General features: G+C 36.6%; 2 protein-coding genes across 2 annotated transcripts; one reads left to right on the top strand and one right to left on the bottom strand.

The window, feature by feature from the left end:
- Window positions 1–14,905: 14,905 nt before the first annotated feature.
- LOC109014321 (protein TIC 20-IV, chloroplastic-like) lies at window positions 14,906–18,464 on the top strand. The gene is made up of 3 exons (XM_018996748.2): window positions 14,906–15,115; window positions 16,810–16,901; window positions 17,558–18,464. The coding sequence occupies exons 1-3, from the start codon at window positions 15,000–15,002 to the stop codon at window positions 18,214–18,216; spliced, it is 867 nt and encodes a 288-aa protein (XP_018852293.1). The 5' UTR covers window positions 14,906–14,999; the 3' UTR covers window positions 18,217–18,464.
- Window positions 18,465–20,538: 2,074 nt separating this feature from the next.
- Window positions 20,539–22,346, bottom strand: LOC109014320 (putative pentatricopeptide repeat-containing protein At1g03510). The gene has a single exon (XM_018996747.2). The coding sequence runs from the start codon at window positions 22,131–22,133 to the stop codon at window positions 20,847–20,849; it is 1,287 nt and encodes a 428-aa protein (XP_018852292.1). The 5' UTR covers window positions 22,134–22,346; the 3' UTR covers window positions 20,539–20,846.
- Between the last annotated feature and the right edge of the window lie 2,693 nt (window positions 22,347–25,039).

Below are 25,039 nucleotides of genomic sequence, written 5' to 3'. Positions count from 1 at the left end.
CATCGTGAGGTTGGAAAATCCCAAGAAGTCGAACCCGAAGTCATCTGGAAGTCCCCTTATTTCTTCTACCCCCTCCCTCCTTTACGTCACATCTCTCCCTCCTTTATGTCACATTTTCTCTTCTTACTCCTAACACAATATCTTTCCTCAGCCTTTTGTCTCATTCTCTCCTCCTTTTTTTCTTCCCTCACCCTTGGGTTAGGTTTGGAAGGTTATTTTGAGCCTGTGATATTATCCCTTTCAATAGACATGTTACCTACATTTGTCTTAGTGCATCAAAGGATGCAAATAACAAGACTACTTGACAAACTGCTCAAATATTCACAAAAACTAAAATCTTATTTGTTATAATTTATAGAGAAAATTATAATATATAATATAAAGAACTTATTTTGTTAAAGTGAAATAGCTGGTAAATAAATTTGAGCTCACTCAAATAATAAATGAATTGTTTATAAACATAAAATATAATTTTATAATAAACTTAAACTTGAATAAGAGTTAAATAAACAAATCTTAACCATACACTATTCACTCAAATTCAATCTATTTATACCCTTAGAAACATGTACATATGTCTTCGAGCATTGCCTTTTTTTCGTTATTTAAAAAAATTATTCTTTAAAATTTTAAAGACTTATTTTTATATTTAGTTTTTTAAAAAATGAAATGTGGCATGCGTAATTTTAAAATATTATTGATGGAAAACTAAGGAAATGATGGTTTTAATTAGCTGAAATTACAAAAAGTTCAAAATTAAAATTAAAAAGGGCAGACAGACGACAAAATTAATGAAATCTATTGTAACACCTGGGTCCAGCACGAAACTCGCATTCAAAAATTTTTATTTGGATTAATATTTGTAGAACAAGCTTCGAGCCTAAAATTTATTTTGGCAGAATATAGATTTTATTAGGCTTGATAATTAGGTTAACATTTTTAATGGACCCAGTGAGAATTGGCCTGAAATTTTTATGGGACAAGCTGTATTATTTTTAGAGGTTGACTCGAGGCTTATAACTCACAGAAAGGCCCAAAACACATAGGCCCAAAACCCAAGCTGTGAGAACCAATTTCAGACTCTACGCTCATGCATGTCTCCATGCCATGCACATTTCTCCCTACCCTTTCATTCTCTAGGGTTTTCCTCAACTAGGGTTGTCACACCTTCCCCATTGTCCACCAGTAAACTAAATTGAGCACCACTGCCCTCTTCACGACCTTAGCCATCCAAACTCCATAGAATAATGTCGCCCAAGCTACTGCACGTGAATTCCTTCAAGCACGGCAACACCACTTCAAGTCGTAGCACCTTCTTAGCCTGGGCTCACCACATAGCAACCTCAGTTGGAGGAGAACCAGATTCAAGAACCACCCAAAGTGATCGGAAGTCCCACTACCGTGAAACCAACCTCCACATCATGAGCCCTCCTTCCATTTAAAACCGACGCCACAGCTCAGCCATAGCCCAGCCCTTTGTCTCCCGTAGCATCACTACACCAGTGCGCCCCCATCGTAACACCCCTCTGCCCAGCCACCGTGTGATAGCCCACTATCCTGCTCCATGCACTACAACCACCTACATATAGAAACAAACGTATGCACCTATGTTTTTGCTCCTCAAAATAGAGCACGACCAAAGGAAGCAAGACCCCATATCCCTCCATTGTCAACCATCGTTTCTCACCAGAAATGGCCACATGACACGGCCACAACTCGGTCCTGCTACTCCCCATGCCACCAACGTCTAGGTTAGCACACTCCATCGTACATAAGTCTCCTCTATCTCTCTCTCTCTCTCTCCCTCCCTCCCTCCCAGTGCTCAACCATCTAGATCCACTCAAGTCTCCGCCACATTTGCCTCTCGATAAGCTCTTCCTCCCGACGTCAAACCTCCTTCTCCCTCAGTTTTTTGCTTTTTTTCTTTATTTTTCTTTTGTTTCTCTCATTCCTCCAGAAATGGACATATATGTCTTTGTAAAATAGTTTTTAGGCCTTAAGCCTTGATGGACAATGGGACATGATCTCATAATTAATTATGAAGATTTCCATCAAGCCTTTTTGTGAGTTTCCGTAAATCACCTGAAAAATTCTTTGAAATGATTTTACATTACTGCCCTTAATAGGTAAGGGCAGAATACTTGATTGGAGTTGGGTTTGACTTTTAAAATTTGACATGTATTTTAAGTTGAGATTGATGTTAAAAAGAGTTGCGATTCTGTTGGAGTTATGTTAAGTGAATATTAAGTGGATATCGATGAATTTGGTAGGTAACGATACTTTAGGGTTACGAGAATTTTAAATTTTTAAGAAAAATAGGTTATTTTAGTACTTTAGGCTTAAATATCAAAATGCGTGATTAATTAGATATTTAAATAAATTACGTGTCTATTTTAAAGGTGATGACTGATAATCATTTGGCATTTTTGTGGAATAATTCAGAAAGTTAAAAGTCCAGGTAAGTGAGGTTCTTATACTAGACTTTGCATAAAATGAATGAACTGAAGTTGATTTCATAAAAAAATATGCATGTTTTGTTATGAAAAGAAAACTTGAAAGCAACCTCGGTCGTTTTATCTGCATTACTCATGAAAACCGTGTTAGAAAAGAAAAGTATTTTTCTATCATGACTGGTTAGACATGAGCTATTTTTGGCATTCTATTTATGAACTATGCCAAAAAAGCGAATATAAAAATTTGCGCATGATTATGTGAAGATACTCTGAATTTGTTTTGATTGTGAAGATGATATGATTTTTTTCAGTACTATGTTTTGATAAGATGTGGCATCTGAAAACTTTTGATCTAACATTTTGATTCTGTATATGGTTATGTTTCTGCTCTACCCTGACCTTATCACTGGTGTAAAACAGTAGCCTCAGTTTGGGTTGGTACCAACTTTTATATTTCTAGTGCACCCTACGTGGTCTTTGATGTGTGCACACTCGAGGCTCCAAGAATGAATAAGACGAAGATTTCACATTTTGTTTCTGCTCGATTAGCCGCCAGGGTTTGCACAACTCTAGCACGGGGGTTAAACATGGAATTATGTTATGATATGATGCTCAGTTATGCTATGCCAAATGATTCTTTTGAATAAGAATATTTCTAAATTTTGCTCTGATATTTTTGATAACATGTAATGATTTTTCATTTTGAAACCAAAAATATTTTATTCTGCATTCTAAACTCTGTAAATGCTCATATTTACATAATAGTATATGTTCTCTGCTTACTGAGTTGTTGATAACTCAGCCTTTAACTCCATAATATTTTTCAAATAATTTTGATGGTTCAGCTGGAAATCAAGAATAGAAAGTATTAGTAAGGTTTGATAATCGTAGAAGAATAAGTATCACATGGTACTAGTATTTATTGGAGAGTCTTATTTAGTAGATTTATTATTTTCTGTTATTATTTTGAGACATGGATATTTCTGAGTCTTTGTAGAGATTTTAGTTTATTATGTAAAGGTATTTATACGGTGTCCCTGTGGAAGAACATATATATATTTTCGTTGAAAAAATAAATTAATATTTTATGGAGTCTTTGGAATATATATAATTTTGTTACGGGAGATGATTTAGGTAACATGAGCTAACTCCCTGTATTCCAGGACCAGGGCATTACATATATTAGAGTTATACTACTCATCATCCCACACTGCAAATGCTAAACTATTTTAAAAAGGAATACATATTTTAACTTTTTTTTAATTTTTTTGATTTTATTTCTTCTAAACTAATTGAGTTGTTCTACTTTATCATCCATTAGTCATGTACTTGTTATGAGAAAAAGGAAAAAAATTAAAAAAAAAATATGTTGAGATGCTAAATAGAATTATTCAATATATTATGGGTGATGTTATACCCACAAAGGATTCTCACCGAGAAATCCTCATCCAACGGCTAAAAGTTTTTTTTTTCTAAATATTTTTTTGAACACCTTAAATATTTTTAAAAAATACAAAAAAATCATAAATTCATTCAAAAATACTTTTTAGAGAAAACTTGAGGAGCGGTCTGATTGCTTCCCCTCATTAAGTAGTCGTCCAATGGTTGTGAGGCATGTAAGTAGTTTATAGTGTTTAGTCTGCACTTGCATACACCCAATCAGATACCCATACAACTCCCTCTCTCATTCCTTCGTCTTCCAGACCATCCCAACTCAAACAAAATCTCACCCCACACTCATCCCCAATGGTGCTCGACCCAGACAGTGGCAAGGACGGAACTCGACCCAGACGGTAATCTCTTGGTATTTTTCTCTCGGTAATCTCTCTCTGTCTTTGAAATTCCTTTTCTTTTTGGTGCTTTGTTTCATTTTTTTTTTATCTTCTTCCTATATGATGATTCGAGATACTTGAACTTTGGTTGTCAACCCAGATAGTGGACGGATATCGATTTATGTTTGGGAGATTTTTTTGTTAGGTTTTCATGAAAATAGAGTTAAAAAATATGAGTTCTTAAATAAAATTGAAGCTTTTACAATTGATGAGCTTGTAAAATTGAAGATTTCTCTTGGATATAATTTTATATTTGGGAAATTTTTTCTGTTAGGGTTTCAACAATGTTGATGATTACTAGCTGCTGAGTATGACACCAAGTAAGGCTATGCTTGTTATGAGAGTAGCTTTGTAGTGAAATCATGTGTTGCATTGTGACCTAAAAACATGTTTCTATAAAATTATTTCTTGCGATATTAGCTTACATTTGGTTGGGTTCTCTGAGCTTGGTCTAGCCATTGATGAGTGCTATTTGATGAATGCTCCACTAGTAGCCAATACAACATAGAGTAACAATTAGAAAAACAAAGATAAATAAAGGAGTACAAAAAGTTTTCACATTTTTTTATGGATGGATGCTTCTTTCTAACTTTTTTGTCCTAGGAAACAAAAAGTTCTAAATATTAAAGGTGTGTACGAGATGTACATTCTTGTGAGAATTGGATAATCTTTATTTCACTTAAAATGACTCCATCCACATTATGTTTTGCATTAAGTAGATACAGACTATGTTACTTGAAATCAAGAGACTCCTTATTTGTTTTAGGCATGAATGTTGAGTATTTATGTGAAGCCATCAAAATTCTCTCCCCCCCTAGAATGTTCCTTCAGGTTTATATGTTCTATCATTTTGAAGTTTCAAATGGTGGTATTTCATAGCCAAGTGGGATGACCCAAATGGAAATCAAGAAAATATTGTAGAATTTTTCAGAGGAAAAATGTCAACAAGGGTTGTGCATCATATCCTAAAGTTTCACAAAAATTGAGCACGTGAAGTTTCAACCAGAAAATAAACATAGAGACCCCTTTTTTTGTCCTTGGAGAAGAAGAGAACATTGAACACCACTCGTCTAATATTCACAACATCAAATCAATTTCCTTTTGTTGATGGTAATTCATGTCCTTCATACATTAAGCACTTTCATGTTTTCTCGCATATATGCGACTATGCTTACTTTCTTCCATATTTTCCAGCAAATGACAAGTTCAGATTCTCATTCCGATTCAAGTGCAAGGAGTTTAAGTGGGAAAGAGAAAGCATTTTGGATAGGCCACTTTGCTATTGTGGCATTCCATTGAAACTCCAAATCTCTGGAAAGGATAATAGTTTTGGCAGAAGATTTTACAACTGCCCAAACTACAAGATCAATAAACAATGTGGCTTTTTCATATGGATTGATCTTGAAAGTGAACAAAACTCATGCTGCAAGATGAAGTTGGAGTTAGCTCAACGAAGGAATGAGATGTTACTTCATGAACACCAGTTGATCGAACAAGCCAAGTATAAAGCGATGGAGAATAAGTATAAGGAAACCTGAAAGCGTTGTTAACATCATGGTTGTTTTTTATCACAATTTTTACTGTAATTTTTATGTATCCCAAAAATATTAGTGTATGTCGGGCAGTGCTTCAACTCATGTAATCTGTTTGAGCTCTTACTTTGGACAACTAATTTGTAATGAACTTGTTATGTAATTAGTCGTGTTGGGCTTCCGTGTTGTTTATTAAAAAATTTAGTCTAATTTCTTATATAGCATGCAACCATTGCTTTCCTGGATGTAACCAGATTTTTTTTAAAAATAGGATACTAATATGTTAATTGACTAACCTGATTCCATCAATAACACTAATTGAATGTTTTACAAACGGTTTTCAAATATTCAGAATGGAGATCAAATATTCAAAATTACATAAGTACATGTTGCTTGGTGCCAAATACATAAGTTCAAAATCAAAGATTCACAAGCGCAATTAAAACTCCCAAAAATATGAAGCTTCAATCCACAAAAGCTCATCAACTTCAAAACAAGAAAGTTTCACAACCTTCAAAAGCTTCAAAACCCTCCTGTCACATTAATCACAAAACCATTAGTTATATAAAAACAAAAAATCATTTTACATTTAAGCCATATCTCCATAATATAAAAACAATAGAAAAATCACAATCACATACATAAGCAAATTTCCAATAAGAATCCAAGTTAGTGCGCTCGACTTCAGGTGTATGCCCAATATCCCTACATAAGCAACAACAAACACAATTAAAAAATTAAAATTTTGATTAATACACCTGAATAAAAAATATTCAAACTTATAATACCTCATTGAATGATAGTTGTTCCTAGCAAGTCCTTCATTCTTGCAAATACCACAACACTTTTTCTTGGTTGGTTGACTCTTTTTTAGGTTATTTGCTATCAAAGACTTTGGGTGCCCTTTCGTGGGCACCCGTGGAGGATCCTGCACCGTTTGTGAAAATGTTGATACAACTTGACTTCTTAACATCTGCTCATCATTGGTTGACTCCCCTCTTTGTAAAAATTCTACATGATTTTCTGTTGCAAGTAACCCTTTATGAACCTTCTCCAATGCAAGTGTGAAGTGATTGTGTTTTTTTGTTGATTGTGATGAAAGTTCGACAATGTCATAAAGTTATATCATTGACTTGCTTTTTCTCATCGTAGACTCATTTTGTCTGTGTCGAACTTGCCATTCAGAAAATGGTATATTGGGAATGGGTCGACTCTTAACATTAACAGTCCATCTTTCTAAAACATAAAGTTGTGGTAATCTATATAACTTTGTTTTCTTGCCAAAAACACACAAGATATGTTTGCAAAGAATCCTCATAAACTCACATATATGGCATGTACATGTTTTATGTCCTTCATCACTCTCCAATGTCACATGATAAAGATGTGTTTTTTTCCCATAAGCTACCACTCTATATGTTTTGGTCTCACTCTTTTTGGATAATTTTTTTTGTTTAATACCGTAGACTATTGAACAGCTTGTCTTGAAAGATCATGAAAGACTTTCTTGTATAAACCGTTGATGCCTTCTCTTCGATTTTAAAAGGTGTTTTCAATATTGTCTGCATAGATTTAGTCCTGAAATCATTATCTTTCTCTTTAAAGTAACATGCATCTATAGTTTTTTCATACTAATATACAAAGTCACTAACCAAAGTGCTTGAACGAACATAATCTTTGAAAATTTTGATCATGCTTTCACTCTTTTGAGTTGTTTACATACCGGCATAGAATGTCGAACGCAAGTAAGCCAGTGCCCACTTATCCCGTCGGCTGTAAATATTTTGTAGTCAAATATTTTCTCCTAACTCATACTTCATTATTATCAAAGCTCATTCTTACTCGAACTTATTAGTTGTAATTGTCTCATGAATGTGTAATGAAGAAATTCATTTTGAAAATTGGAAAATTTGTTATGTACATAGGCCAAGAGTTCGGAAAATTTTTATAAAATGTGCCACAACCACAACCTATGAGTTATATTCGGGAATACCTCTACAATGGCTTTAGCTATCGCCTTATCATTATTGGTAATTATAGTTGAAGGGGCACGCCCAAGTATAGCCTATTGCCATGTTTTTAATAACCATGTATATGATTCGGCCATTTCATTAACTAACAAAGCACAACTAAACATTATGGCCTGATGATGATGATTAACTCTAAAAAATGGTATAAATGATATCTTATAAATATTGATCAGGTAAGTAACATCAATTGTAACAACATTCCAAAATATTGGTATGCAGCTCTTGATCGCACATTAGTCCAAAAACAACTTCTCATGCACCCATCCTTATCAACTTGCATGGAATACACAAATCCAAGTTCTTTGAGTTGCCGATCAATAAAGTAGGAATATAACATTTGTGCATTCCCCTCTTTAAATATTTTTTTCCTTGTGGTTTCCAAATAATTTTCAACATCCTTGCCAATACAACCAACATTAAAGTCACTACCTGATTGCTACTCAACACCGACATAATGTTTCTTGTCGGTATATCGTACTCATTCAAAGTCATAATAAGTTTTTTTTTAGACTTTTGTAACACCCCTATGTTCACAAAGCAAACTAGTACTTTTTGGTGTAAGCAGAATATGGTTATGTCTGTAGAAATCTAAGAATGATAGAATTGAAGTCTAAATTTGCATTTCAATGATTTATACGAGTACAGCAGATTCTTTTAAATAATACAATAAGAGTAATCATATCGATTTAAAATACAAATTCAAATTCAAAATTCAAAAACCCAAGATTACACAACTCCTCCTCATGTTTCAGATACTCTATTTTTCTCCTTGATCTTCGGTTGCTTCACAAGATACTTGGTTATAATTTTTATCTTCAGCTTGATCTTCGGTTGCTTTAGTTACAGATGCTGCTTCACTGCTTCAGTTACAGATGCTCCAATATGCCCCCGCAATTGAAAGGGCAATTCTTGAACTTGAAGATTGTTACGTAGTAGAGTAAATCGAGCTGCATGCAATGGTTTGGCAAGCAGATTAGCCAGCTATTTTTTGTTGACAAAAATGAAACGTCAAGTTTCTTTTGAAGTACTTGATCACGCACATAGTGAAAATCAATTTCAATGTGTTTAGTCCTAGCATGAAACACCGGATTAGCAGAGAGATATGTGGCATCAATATTATCACACCATAGTTTTGGACAAGTCGGTAATCGAAAATGCAAATCACGAAGTATGGATTGAATCCATTGAATTTCAGCTGCTGTATTGGATAAGGATTTATACTCGGACTCGATGCTACTTCGTACTACCGTTTGTTGCTATTTGCAACTCCATGAAATTAGATTATTACCATGAAAAACACAATAAGTGCCAACACTTATGCGATCATCATTATCACTTGCCCAATCAGCATCACTAAACCCATGAAGAGAATGATCCATTTGTTTCGTAAACCAAAGGCCAAATAAAATTGTACTTTTTAGATATCGTAGTATTCTCTTTACTGCCTGCCAATGAGGATCCTTTGGTTGATGCATAAACTTGCTTACACGATGAACACAGTAAGCAATGTCTAGTCGGGTAAACCCAAGATAATGCAAAGCTCTTATTGTGCTTCTATAGAGCTGTAGATCAATAAAATCTGCACATTCAAATTTTGAAAGATGACAAGTAGTTGACATCGGTGTTGCACATGACTTTACTTTATCAAGATCGACTTTGCATAGCAGCTCAGTAATATACCTCCTCTGTGTCAGAAATAAATCATTACCATCATATAAAGTTTTCACCCCCAAAAAGAATGAAAGTGCGCCTAAGTCTTTCATGGGAAAAACTGTGGATAGGCTTATTAATTCATCAATAGCCTCTCAATCCGAACTAGTCACGATGATATCATTGACATAAATTAGGATGATTAAATGAAGCCGATCTTGGTGAAGGGTATATAGAGACGTATCAGATTTAGAGCCTTGAAATCCAAGTTGCTGTAATTGATTAGCGAGCTGAGAAAACCATGCTCATGGGGCTTGTCGAAGACCATAGAGACTCGTTTTTAATTTGCATACATGATTTGGATAATCAGGATGAATGAATCCTTGCGGTTGATGCATATAGACATTTTCTTGAAGGAATCCATGAAGAAATGCATTTTGAATATCCAATTGCCAAAGTGACCAATTGTAAGAGATTGAAAGAGAAATGACAAGGCATATGGTGCTCGGTTTTACCACTGGACTGAAGGTCTCAATGAAATCAACACCCTTTTGTTGATGAAATCTTTTCGCAACTAGGCGTGCCTTAAACTATTCAATGCTGCCATCTGCATTTCTTTTTACCCGATAAACCCATTTATTTCCAACAAGATTTTGGTTCAGTTGTGATGGAACTAAATCCTAAGTACTATTTTGAATAAGTGCATTGAATTCAACATCCATTGCTTTACGCCAATGAGGAAATTTTGAAGCTTTCGTGAAGCAGGTTGGCTCTGTAGTTGATGAATTAGCTTCAAATAAAAGTACCTGCGAAAGGGGATATTTAATATATCTAACATATGGTTGTTTTGGCCCGAGGCTATTTGTCTAAGATCTTGTGGTCATGCGCTGGGAGATTGATGCTGTGTCAATGGAGTGAGGAACATGTGGGACGTCAGCAGCCATTGAGTTGAGAATAGCATGTGGGTCTAGAGCATTTGCATGAGGTGTGCCTTGTTGTGCCGTGGTAGAATTAGTTGGCAATTGATCAATTGCAAGTGGTGTTGGAATAGTTTGACAAATATCATCTCCTGCATGCAAAGTTAGAGTACATGTAGGGTGCAAATTTAAAGGTAGAGAAATTGTTTCAGGTTGATTTTGACAATATGCGGAGGTTTCAGAATGTTTATATGGAAATGAAGTTTCATCAAAGATGACATGTCGAGACACATATTTTTCCTGTTGATAAATCAAGATATTTGTAACCCTGATGTGAGAGACTACAACCAACAAAAATGCAAGTTTTTGACCGAAAGTCTATTTTATGGCGATTATATGGTCGTAAATTTGGCCAACAAGCACATCCAAAAGCATAAAATCATGATTTGGTTTTTTGTTGTAGGCTTTTTCAAAGGGAGATTGATTGTTTAGGATATTTGTAGCCAGACGATTAATAATGTAAGTTGCAATTTGGAAAACATCTTCCCGATAAGGTTGTCAAAGATTTGAGTGGGCTAATAAAGCAAAGCCCATTTCAACAATTTGACGGCAACGCCTTTCGATTGAGCCCATTTGTTCATGTGTATAGGGACATGCAATTCTATGATCAATGCCACAAGATTTAAAATAATTATTGAGACGTTGAAATTCTTCACCCCAATCAATTTGAACAGCTTTAATTTTGGTATCAAAGTGGCGTTCAACATAGTTTTGAAATTGTAGGAAAATATTTTCTATTTCAGATTTTTGCTTTAGTGGAAAAAGCCAGATCAATTTTGTACAATCATCCAAAAAACAAACATAATAGCGAGAATTATAACTTGACAGAACAGAATAAGGTCCCCATACATCTGAAAAAGTTAGCTCTAAAGGTCGAGCGACACGATTAATAGATTTTGCGAAAGGCAAATTGTGGCTTTTAGCCATCTCACAATTAGGGCAAACATATTGTCGTTTATTTAAATCAACAGGAAGATTATTTGAACTTAAGACATGATTAATAGTACGAAGAGAGGCATGTCCTAGTCGACGATGTCAGTCAGAGAAAGATACTTGAACACCAACAAAAGCGGAAGAAGCAATTTGTTGGAGAGGTTGTGAAAAGCAGTACAACCCATCTTTGCTATGACCTTTATGTAGGATGTTCCCCGAGTATTACTTAATAAGAAAAAAAGTGTCATGAAACTCAAAATAAAATGATTATCTTGAGCAAAATTTTGAATAGAAATGAGATTTTTTGTGATTTGTGGAACAACAAGAATTGTATCAAGAACAAAAGATTTGGAAGATGCAGTATGGCCAGATTTTTCACATAATTGAAAACATATGGCCATCTCACAATCAAGGCAAACAGGGCAAACATATTGCCGTTTATTTAAAAAAGCACTAATAGCATCTAGATGCAGTATGGCCTAGCTTTTTCACATAATTGACACCAAATATCATAGTTGCGAGAGGAAGAATTACCTCTACCAAATGCACGAGATGCACCTCTAGAGTCACGACTCCTGCGAGAAAAATTTGAGAATTTCCCATGGCTCTGGGTTCCAAAGTAATTTTGCCGCGCATCAACATTAGCCGAGACAGGGGACAAAGGAATAGAGTGGGAATGATGATGGGTTCGGGCCTCACAGGTTAGTAACATAGAGTAGACTTCCTCCAATGTGAATGACTCGTCACGAGCAGAAACCGTGGTTACAAGGGAGTCATATTCAGGCCCTAAGCCAACCAGTAGATAGGTGATGATATCATCATAGTGCAAGGGTTGTCTAGCAATAGCAAGATTATCTGCCAGCCGTTTGATATGCATGAAATACTCACTTTTCGTCTAAGTGGTTTTGCGAGTTGTGGAAAGCTAAGACCTTACTTGGATTGCTTGAGCCCTGGACTGGGAAGCAAAGGCTGAAGTGAGAGCTATCCAAACTACATGAGAAGTAGTGCAGTGAGCAACCTGCGCAAGAACTTCATCAGTAAGAGAGGGATTAAGGCAGCTGAGAATTAAGTTGTCTTGAGTTTCCCAAGTGTCAAAATGGGGGTTGGGAGTTTTGATGTCATTTGCATCAGTAAGTTCCTTCAGTGGTTGTTTGAGAGTACCATCGACATAACCAAATACTTTCTAGTCTTTCAAATATGGAAGCATAGTAGCTTTCCAAGTAGAATAATTGTTACAGCTAAGTTTAGAGATATTGAGAGATCAAGTTGGATTGAAGAGAGGAAGTAGGCTGGGCTGTGTATCAGAGGTGGATGAATCAGGAGAGGCCGACATGATGGAGAAGGAGAAGGAGAGGATAAGGACATTGGTCGATTAGTCTGATACTATGTAGAAATCTAAGAAGGATATGATTGAAGTCTAAATTTTCATTTCAATGATCTATACGAGTACAACAGTTTCCTTTAAATAATACAATGAGAGTAATCGTATAAATTTAAAATACAAATTCAAAATTCAAAAACCCAGGATTATGCAACTCCTCCTCATGTTTCAGATACTCTATTTTTCTCCTTGATCTTCCGTTGCTTCATAGGATACTTGGTTATAGTTTTTATCTTCAGCTTGATCTTCGGTTGCTTCAGCTACAGATGCTGCTTCGCTGCTTCAGTTACAGATGCTCCAATAATGTCCAACCACAAACTTGTTGACTATCCACTTTTCACTATCTTTTTTTTATCCCTATTATTGCTTTACATCCATTCTTTGTCTCGATAGGTTCAGGGATTGTTCGATCTTTTTCTTTCAAACTTACCCGCCAGAATCCTGCCCTTGTGCAAACATAGTCTACTGCTCAAAGAGTTTTATTATCTTTCGACAACCAAGTATGATTCATCCGAATTGCAAAACTTTTTCGTCTTGCATATGCCTTGTAAAATGCTTGGGCGTCTTCCAAATCCTCAAATCTCATTCCAATGAATGGCTCCAAAGTACCACTACTCAAAGAGACTCATCCATCTACATTCACTCCATCTTTGATATTCACTCTATCTTCGACATTCACTCTATCTTTGAAATTCACCACATTTTCGACATTCACCCCATCTTCGACATTCACATTAGATTGAATGTCTACATTTTCAGCCTCAAGTTCATCACTATCAACCCAAGAAATTTGTTCCTTTTATATAAAACCACCACATTATAAATTCAGTAGTTATTCAAAACAATCACATTAAACAATGAACTAAAAAATTATGTAAATATCAGTAAGTGAATAGTGCAGATTGGAGTTTAAAGTTTATGTGCTGCTATATTTCCCATTTAAAGGATCAAGCTGCAGAAAGATTGCTATAAAAATTAGAAAGCTGCAGCAGTAGGCTAATAGGTATTCTCTTTATAATAGCAACTTCATCATAGGAGTTCTCTTTAATCTAGTCACATACATGTTTGGAAAGGCGCATTAATTGTAGATTAATAGACATTTTACAGTTCATTTTCTCCTAGACATTTAATCAAACACATATAGGGTAATATATTAGAATGCTGATTGAGACAAGGGAATGGTGAAAATTACCTGAGCAACACCAAGGTCACCTTTCTCAGCCATGAAAAACCATTAATTGCAGCCTGGGATGGTGCGACGGTGGTGTGAAATACGTGTGGGTGAGATGGTGCTCAATCGGTGTGGGTCAGGTGGTCTACACAACCAAGCTAGGCAACGGATGGTCGGCTTTGAACTGAGATGGTGGCGGTGGAAATGAGCTTCGTCTTGGGCAGCGGGCTTGGTGGCGGTGCAAAGAAACCTAGACGGGAGATTGGAGACGAAGACGAAATGAGGAAGGCGCTGCCGAAACGACGATTTCTGCCTCTTTTGCGTGTGGTGAGGTCTAACTAGTCTATTGTGTTTTTTCTTACATGTCATTGTCTCAATGGAGGGCTGCTCTTCTATCTATAACATCCCGATCGTCTCATAGCGCTTCTGTACTTTTTAATCATTAAGTAGAAAAACAAAAAAAATCCAATCAGTAGGTTTTGTCGGTAAATTTTATGGATGAACGTGGTGTTTTCCATATATTATAATTGGAAAGAGTCCTTCTATAGTCACTGAATAAATCTTCCGAAGATGTGTCCCAAACAGTACATTTCTTTTTTTATTTTTTTTTTATTTTTTATATATTTTTTTAATCATTATAAAAATTTAAAAAAATAAAAATTTATAATATTATTAAAAAAATATTCCTTTAATTATTAAATAAAAAAAGGAAATTTTGAGATCCAAGTTTCGATGGATTTAGCATTTCTGTATTGGAAAATGATAGGGACCTTTTAAGTCGGTGATAAGAACTCGGAGTCCGTGTTATATTCTACAGTTCTAAACTTCTACAGCCCTCTAGGCTCTATGGGGTACGTACCGGCAAATTCAAACAATCAAAGGGCAAAGAATAAATATTTTCAAATAGCTTTTCGGTCCCCAGTATATACATATATTCTCTATCTCGTGATCTTTATATTCTTGCATGAGAAGCAAGCTTCCAAGCGGTGCTAGCTCCGAGAGTTGGTCAGTGTCTCTAGAGTTTTCGATACCCACCAGCCATGTCTGCTATGGCTGCCGGCGCGGCTCCCCCTGCTAGCAGCTCCCGTCTCCTCTTCAATCCTCCGCGTCGGCCTCTCCTCCCTCCCGCCGGTCTCGCTGCCTCCCTCCGTTTTAGGTGCGCTTCGTTCTAACCTTTCGCTTTAGTTTTAGAAAAAAACAATCGCAGAAGGGAAAGACAAATGGAATCCGTTAAGACTCGATCTCTACCCTTTTGTTATCTTTCAATTTCCTTTTTCCCCTTTTCTTTTTGGGTGCAGAACCGGTGTTTTCACAAATATGTTATGTTTAGTAGGTAGAAATATAGGAATGATGGGGAATTCAAAGAATAGTTATAGATGGTTTGGTTTGCCCCCACGTAATTTTACTTTCTTCTATTTTATATCATTTCTCATGTTTGCACAAGTATAATTGGTGTACTTAAGATCGTATTCTAACATCCCGTGGACGTTTTGGAAAACTTAGTAACAAAAAGCCTTTTTTTGTTGATCATATAAAGGAGTATACTTGAATTTATAAAACAGTGTATTTACTTAGAGCAGATTTTTGTTCGGGAAGCTGATTGGACAATATGAAAAATTCCCGACAAATTTGAGTTTTTTTCCCGAGCGTGCATTAAAATCCGCTCTATTAAAGTGGCCGTTTTATCATCTATTCTTACCAGGTATCACTGCTAACATATGAATGAAGATCGTGTCGTGAAATTTATTTTTCTCCCGAGTTTTTGTCATTGAATTAACAACCCTCTTCCTTATTATCATATTAAAAATTTGAGATAGTTGAAAGAACTGGTTTCATTGGGTTGAGACTTTCTGGAAATAATATCTGTTAGAATACGATGCAATCGAGTTTCAATGTAAGAGAAATATAGAACATATATAATGTCTAAATTTTGCCCTTTTACTTTGAAGATCATCAAGCTGTTTTCGTTTTTCTGGATTTTTAATTTGTAACTAAAACGGAATACTAATATGTTGATATATATTTTAAAATCAAGCAGCTCGAACATATTGTAGAATTGTGAGTTTTGGACAGATTGATACAGTAGCGTGTGGGGGAAAGATTCAAAAAAAATCTTGAAGACATATAGGCAATTTAGGTTGTTTGATGGATTGTGGTTTAAATTTTTCTTGTTTTAATTTAGAAACAAAAGTATTTCATTTTCTTTTTTTGAATAAATTTTGACATTTTTTCTGGTTTTCACTCTTGATAGCATGATGGCATATAATTAAGTTTGCATTCATTATCTGGAAGACCTACTCTCGGTTGTAATATGCATGGGCATTTTACATGACTGATGCTTTCATTCCATCTAATGTTAATTGCCAATGACCAACCTATACTTGTATTGTCCAAGAGTTAAATCTATCATATAGATTGATGTTCAGAAAAGATGAACTCCGTTGGGATTGTCATTCACATTATTTGGCTATTGATTTGTACATTACATACTTTTGCATAGGATGCTGGCATTTTTTATACACCTTCTTTTTTATGGTTTGTGTGTGTGTGTTTTTGGTTGTCTATTCATTTCTACTCAGTTTAATAAAAGTATTCATACCTAAGGCAGGAAAAATGTGGACACATGCACAGAGTGGCTGAATTATTTTTTTGTGTTCAGAGATAATGGACATAACTGCTTTTGAGTCTGCATAAATCCCTCCATTTTGTGGTTTCAGACAAATTTCAATAGAAATCCAACTAATTCTAGGATAGGGCAGGATGGTCTAATAAGATATAAGAGGGTCTCTTGCTCTAGATAATGGATTTCCAAATTATTTGTACTCGTGCTAATGTTGGTGTTTTTACCAGGTATAAAGATACAATTCCAGAAAGATTTTCCAAGATCTGCAAGGTACATGAGCCCTTGGCCGGTCGTACAGTTGTTGCATGCAGATCTAAAGGTATATTCATGTCCTTCTTAGCTCTCTGCGTGACGAACTGAGTCAATCAGTTATCAAGGGGAGGCCCCAATTCCTTTTGATGATGAATGAGTTCTTAATGAGGCATTAGGCAGGGCTAGACCCAAAGGAATCTATCAAGTCTGGATTGAATCCTTTCTCTTTAAGCCCAAAAAGCCAGTAGCTGATAAAACAGACTCTCCCTCTGTCTAGCTCCCTCCCCTTTCCTCCCTCCTCTTTTAGCTAAGTTTTGACACTTAAAGATAAAACTGATTGACGGAATGCTGATTAGTTACAGAAAATTAGAAACTAGTCTTGGAACCATTAAGAGAAATGGTATGATTTTGCAAGGGGAATTGGCTTCGGACTACCCTGTCAATCTCTTGCTCTATCCCCTGGTTCTTTCTTTTGCCGTTTGCCTTCAGAAATGCTACGTCATTGAGAGAGGGAGGGTTGCTTACCTGGCTAATTCATCTCACATTTTTCATGTCTTCCAATAATAAGGCATGTCTGACTGGTAAAAAAGTGATGGTTATATATAATAAGGCACATCTAAATATCATAACCAAAGAACTATGTTGGTGGTGATATAGATCATTGAATGCAGAACCTCCGAAAGATTATTGGTACTTTCTAATTCCTAATCTTATGATCTGCAGGAATATCATTCCCACACCTCTCTGCTGCATCATCTACGCTTTTAGGTGGGGATCAAATTGGGCTGTCACATGCAATTCCTATCTTGCCAGGACAAAGAAAAGCTCTAATACCCGTGCGAGCATCCAAAAATAATCCATTCGGTTATCGCCTTCCAACAATGAATGAGAAGCCGGAATGGTGGCATAGAATTTTGGCATGTGTTCCATATCTTTTAGCTTTGCAGATGTCCGACACAGCATTTTATGTCCTACCTTTCCTTGAACGCTATGAAGTCCTCGAGAGTTTGTATTATTATATCCCAGGATCCGTTAGGAGGTTACCTTGGTGGTTCCAGTTTGCACATTTCTACCTTGCATACTTAGGAGTGGTGAGGAATAATAAATGGCCTCATTATTTGAGATTCCATGTAGCAATGGGCTTTTTATTAGAATCGGCGCTGATGGTGGTTGTGAATTCAAGCAATCTAATGCCCCTTATACACTTCCAAGGTACGTTTGGGTTATACTATTGGGCAGCTGTTGGATTCATATATATTTTTGTCATGTTGGAGTGTGTAAGGTGTGCTATTGCTGGTACGTATGTTAAACTCCCATTGATCAGTGATAGTGCATTTATTCACACTCTTTTCAGAGTAGGGGGATATCAGAGGCCTTTCTAGTAAGTGGTATCAAGTCCTGTAACATGGGGTTTTGGGAAGGGCCTCGCCCATTGTGTAGCCCAATATGTTCGACAAGAAAGGGGTGGGAAAGAGAGAAAATAAAATGTTAGAATTTGTTTTCTTTCATTTCATGTTGTTGTTTCTTTGTTGGAACCATGATGTTGCTGCAAATAAATGTCTTGAAACTATGATAATTAGACACGGTGTTTATTTGAGTAGTGATTAGTAAAAGAAAATTGGATTGATCAGACAGTGTTGAGAATAGCATATACATTTGAATCTTTGATACTGTGAGTTGTAATATAGGCAACGCCGTGTTATGTTGCTGCACTTTTTGCCAATACATGAGCTGAACGATTTGCTTCTCTATTCACGTGACAAACAGAACACTCATGAAAGGTTTTAAATAGTGATTTTGTGTCTTCAATTAACTGTCAACCCTCTATAGACTTGGATCTGCCCCTTGTAGCTCTTTTACAACCTGCAGCGAATCCAAAGGGCGTTGGAACTTGTAAAGTTGAAATGTGTGTTGAGTTCATGTATTTCTGAGTATACAGATGGTTGTAAGAGAGTCAAGGCTTAAGATTACTGTGTTCTTCACTGTCTTGCAATTGTTTGGAGTGATACTTGGATATTGTGAATTTGAGTATTATACAACTCATGTAAGGACTTCAAAAAATACTCATGTAAGCATTTAACCTTGAAATGGCTCGAGCAATGGACGGGAAAAAACTCAGAAGGGTCTTGTGTTTCCCATAGAAAATGTTTCCCATAGAAAATCCTAGAGGATGATAGAGCTATTTGAGGGCGCTAAAGCATGCAAACTATTAAACTAATGATTGCATTTAGTTTGAGCTTCGTTATCCCACGAGACTGTCAACATTGAAGCCTGAACGACTCGTCTGAGTTGTCTAAAACTGGTTAGCAGAAGAATTAGGAGGTAATTTGATATGGAACGAACAAATCTGCAAGCAGGCAACTGCAGAGCGAGTATTTGATGTTCGTGACAAACCTTTCATAGCCAACTTTGTCGGACCTAGTAAAGCATCGTAATCAAGCAGAAGAAGATTCGATGTTTGCAGTTTTCTTTGGAATTAAATATTTTTTTCACTGCAAATACGGTGTTCTCTTGGTCGAAATAAGGAGGTAAATGGGTTGTTCAATTGGTAGCCTGCAATGCATGGGGTTCACATGTTATGTCAAGCAAAATCTTTGGATGGTCAACAAGTAGAAAATATAAAAATAAACACTGATAACAGAGAGCATACACTACTAAATGGACACCAAAGAGAACAACTATCTCTTCTATCCATATTTTCCTTCTCATTGTCTTTTTTTTTTTTTTTTTTGGCTGTTTGCAATTGAGGATGCATGTTTTGATAAGAGCTTCAGGAGAGACAGCATGGGAAGCATTAAATTGGCCAAGAAAAAGTTCACACCTAAAGGACCTGGCCATCAAACTTGGAGACATCTTGCCATAAAGTAAAGACATGCATTCAATACCTTCAAACACAATAGATGTCCCCTTAAACGAGTTCATTAAAAAAGATGACTGAGTGAACAATCCCTTAAGCACTTTACTTTCAATCATTAGCTTTTGAATAATGATATATGCTTTAGAGAACTAGCATTGGCTTCTTCAAAAGTCAATAGATCTTCAAAATTTAAAGAAATATAGATAAAATGATCTACATTGGCCTCTTCAAAAAATAAAAGTTTGAATTAAGAGCTACAAATTTGAAGAATATCTTCAAATTTGAAGATGTACTGTTCATTTTCAAAAATAATATTTTATTATAAAAATTATCCTAATTGTTTTGCTTTTCAATTTTTATTTCCAATGATTTTCATTTCCATCGAAGGCCCTTTCATTTTCATTAATTAAAAATATATTATTAATTGATATATAATTAATATAATTGTAAAATATTAAAAAAAATAAAAATATTATTATTAAAAAATAATATTATATTATTATTTTGATTAATCTAATATGAGATTATGGTTAAAAAGGTTTTAAATTTATAAAAAATATATATTTTTTATAAAATTTTAAAGATGTCTTTGATTAAGTCAATATTAATGCTCTTATTCCGTAGTAAGTTGGGATTCGGGGAGAGGATCCCTATGAAACGGGATTCGGGGGATGTGCCCCTCAAAAAAGTTAAAGAAAACGTATTAAATAGTTACAAGAACAAATGCTAACAACTCGTGCATATATACTATCAGCACGAACGCTCTCACAATAGTAAGCTCAAGCAATCTCTGAAGCGGGTGAAAGGGAGAGATGCAGGGCCTCTGCTTCTTAACCTTACCTTAGAATGAAGTAAATGACGTAGTTGCTTATATTTGAGAATTTCAGGAGAGATGACAAGTTGCAACCAAAACGGAAATCTTTTCTAGAAACAATTGCATATTTACAAACAGGTTCAAATATATCTCAGGCATATTTGCTGTCAGAGGAACAGGTTGTAATTTCAGCTGTAGCTTCATATTTCTGATTGCAGCTGTTTCTCTATCTCTACGTGAATATCAAATGGAAGCTTTAGCCGACTGTCCAGAGTGATGTGTGTGCCTGACGTTTATCCCTCCTTTGTCGAGGAAAAAAAAAAGCTCAAAAGTCACTCTTCTCAATCCTGATACACTACCCAGCTACTACCAGGGGCAGCCTTCACTCCCCTTTTCTTCATTTCCCTTCTCATCCTTTCTGCTTCCTCGTGTCTCCCTAGACTGGCATATATGCCAGCCAACAGTACATAGTTGGCAGGATTATCAGGTTCAATCTCAGACAAAGCTTTTCCTGCAATCTCCGCTAGCTCAAAATCTCCATATGTTCGACATGCCCCCAGAAGTGCACCCCAAGCTTTTGCAGTCACCTTAACTGGCATTTCTAGTATTACCTGATATGCCTCGTGTAATCTCCCAGCTCTGCTTAACACATCCACTAAGCATGAATAGTGATCACTACTTGCTTCCACGCCATATTCCGTTCGCATTCGAGCAAAGTAATCCAATGCTTCATCAGCTAAACCCGCATGGCTACAAGCTTTCAGTACACCAAGAAAGGTTATGTCATCAGGCTGTACTCTAGCCAATTCCATCTGCTGAAAAATATCCAGCGCAATTCTGGCCTCCCCATGAAGCGCGTATGCCGATATCAAGCTACTCCATGCAACCACATCTCTTTCCATCATACCTCTAAACACATTTTGAGCATGTACAAGACACCCACATCTGCCGTAGGCCTCCACTAGGCCACTACTCAATTGGGTATGAGAGTCAATATCATTCCTAATTGCATAGCTGTGAAGTTCCTTAATCAGATTCAATGCTGCTAAAGCAACACAAGCGGGTAACAGAGCAAGAAGCGTAATCAGATCTGGCTTCAACCCCATTTCTCTCATTCGCCAGTAAAACTGAATCGCCTTAAATGACCCATCAGCCAAACCTACGGAACCCGCTATAATGGAGTTATAAGTTGACGCATTGGGTGCAACGTCCATAACTTCAAATAATCTCAAAGCATCAGGAACACAATTACATCGAGTATAAATCGATATCATAGAATTCCACACGACAACATTTCTGTTAGGGATTTCATCAAACAGCTGGCGCGATGAATAAATCGAGACGCATTTACCATACATGTCGACGAGAGCGCAAGCGACAAATGGATTTGACAGGAATGAGGATTTGGCAACATGGGCATGGATGGAGGTACCAAGTTGCGGGCGATGGATAGCTGAGCAAGACTTAAGGACGAGAGAGAAGACATGGGGATCGAGAGCAAGGGCCAGGGAGGCATGCATGTGGTGGAAAACAGCAAGAGCACGCTCATGATGGCCTTGGTTGACGTGCGATGACAGCAGCTTGGTTAAGGAAAGGAGGCGCATGAAGTTGGATGTGTATGAGCCCATTTTAGTTAAATTCTGGGGTTATGGGCGTTGGAGGGAGTGCTTTATTAAAACCGTAGAGTCTAAACAAACAAGTCCAAGTCCAGCTCTATCAAGTACAACTGAATCGCCTCTCGCCAACGTCCTGGCCTCGTTCAGAAATGGCTCGTTGCCACTTCCGGCGAGGTAAACCATGAACTCTAACCCCTCCCCCTCACCCTCTGTTTCCCTCTGGGGACTTTTTCTTCCATAATTTATGTGATACCCATATGATATAGATAAGGGTAGATGTTGTATGAGATCCTACATTGCTTGAAAATGAGAAGTTATTGCTCTTTATAAGGTTCCATTGGAGTTCTAATTGTATCATTGATTAGTCATTTTGGAGTATAGGCCATGTGATTTGAGTCTTTCATTGGGACGTTATAAATGGTATCAAAGCCTATCCCAACCAGAAATATAGGACTTGAGCCGTGCCACGTACAATGGACAAGCCCGACGAGAACGTCGGGAATTTAAGAGGGGTAGATTGTGATACCCCATATGATATGGATAAAGTTAGGTAGTGTATGGGATCCCACATTGTTTGGGAATGAGAAATTCTTGCTCTTTATAAAGTTCTAATGGGACTCCAATTGTATAATTGACTAGTCCTTTTGGAGTATAGGCCATGTGGTTTGGACCTTTCATTGGGGCGTTAAAATGTAATACCCGGACCCAAAATTTGTATAGTTGGACTATGGATTTTATTTATTTATTTATTTATTTGAGCTTGATATTTTAGGTTTTTATATTATGAACTTGAGTAGTGATTTTCCTTTTATTTGGAGATCTTGGCCGTTTGTTTTAACCTTGGAAAAACTTTCGGTTTATGAATAGTTCCTCACCCGTGCGACTATTTTCCATCCGCATGCACGTTACTCCCTTTTCTCTAGGGTTTCTCCATCGCCAATAAATACATATATATATATATATATATACACGCACCTGCATGTTAGTTTACAAAGCCTTTAGCTGCCGCAAAAACTCCCACGGCAATCTCCACCCACTCGTGCACAGAAGCTCCATCCACAAACCATCGTCCGTTTCGATCATGTCCCTCCTTCCCTCATCCTCCAGCGTTGCACGTCGCGTGAATCCCAACAGCCGCATCTCTTTGTGTCAACCACGGGACCACCGTGATACTGCCACCAGCAACCTCCTTGCCCAGACCTGCATGAGTCCTCTGTCTATTTGCCATATGACGCGACCACCACCTTGTAGAAACCGTAAGCCAGCCCTCTTCAACCACCACTCCACTGCCACAAACGAGACTGCCGAGACGCAACTTGGCTTCATTTTTCGAGTGTAGCTGCATCAGAAAAACCAGTGCCCATGTGCACGCAGCCGAATGGAAACCACCCCCGTGCAAGCTTCCCCCTGCACGACGGAAGCCTCTGGCCTTTGCCCAGCCCCTTGTGGAACCATAAGCCATTGTGCCCAACCACATGAAGCCTCCGCCCAACGCCTCCTGCAACCTCCGTTGCAAACCATGAAATTTCCTTATTTTTGCTCCCCGAAACAGAGCAGTTGCACCACGGCCAACCCCCTATCCTCCACGCCATCGCCTCCCTAGAAGCCTAGCCTCCACGTTCTCAACCCCCTAATCAACCCCTGCATGACCTTCAACACCGCAAGCCTCCACCGGAAACAGCTTGGCCCAGCTACCGCAAACACGTTCGCCCTGCCCTCGCTCTTTCTCTCTGTTATCTCTCTCATCGTGTTGTTCTCTCTCTCTCTCTCTGTGCTCCGCCGACTTCACCACCTTCCACCGCCAACCTCAGCTAGCTCTGTGCATTGTCGCACGTTCCCTTCCCTCACGGTGTGCCTCTGCCGCGTAAACTTACCTCACGTAGTATGAGCATGTTTTCAAATAACAAAGCTTACTATATAGTTAGTCAAGCATATATTATTTTAGATAAGTTACATCTTTACCCTTTTGAGTACAAGCTATATTAGCGTGTTTTAAACTTTTAAATATGTATTAGTGTACTCTATTTTATTTTTGTTTACAGAAATCTTTTAAAAAATTTAAATTGTTATTAAGCAAAGTTTTCTTTCAAAAGTAATCGATAATGATGTAATTTTATTTTTAAACATTTTTAGATATGATCTAGTTTATTAAATAAAAGTTGTTGTTTAATTTAAAATATTTTGGTTTAGTTATATGATCTAGTATTAAATTTATAGTCTGATTACAATTGTAAATAAGTTAGATTAATTTTTAATGTTTCAGTCAAATTTATTAGATGGGCATTGATGATCTTAGAAAGAGATGATATATTTTGAGGTTATAAGAATTTTAGGTTTTGAGAAACTAATAGGTTATTTTAGAAACTTAGGTTTAAATATCGAAATACGTGTTCAAATGAAATTTACAAGAATTACGTGATTATTTTGTAGGTGACGATTAGTATTTGTTCGGCATTTCTAAGGAAATTTCTGAAAAGCTAAGAAATCCAGGTAAGCGGGGTTCCTATGCTAGACTTTACATTAAAATAAAATGAACTGAGGTTTTTTTTGGGAAATATACATATTTGATTTAGAAAAGAAATTTGAATTACCTCAGTTATTTGTTCTGCATTACTCATGAGATTCTGTTTAAGAAGAAATTATTTTCTGTCATGATTGGTATAGACATAAGCTTATTTTTGACATTCTGTTTCTAAACTTTGAAAAGAGAGCGAATATGAGATTTTGTACATAAATTATGTTGCGATATGATTTTGTTATGTTCTAAAGATTTTCTGTACTCTGATATGATCTGATGTGATTTCTGAAAACCTCTGGCAAAACATTCTATTTCTGTTTCTGTTCCGTTCTGACCTTACCACGGGTGTAAAACTGTAGCCTCTGTTCGGGTTGGTACCAACTTTTCTGTTTCTAGTGCA

The sequence above is a fragment of the Juglans regia genome, chromosome 1 (assembly GCF_001411555.2).
Source record: "Juglans regia cultivar Chandler chromosome 1, Walnut 2.0, whole genome shotgun sequence".
Taxonomy (NCBI): Eukaryota; Viridiplantae; Streptophyta; class Magnoliopsida; order Fagales; family Juglandaceae; genus Juglans; species Juglans regia.
The sequence above is the reverse complement of the archived record's forward strand: the minus strand, read 5'-3'. Positions and strand labels throughout refer to the sequence as shown.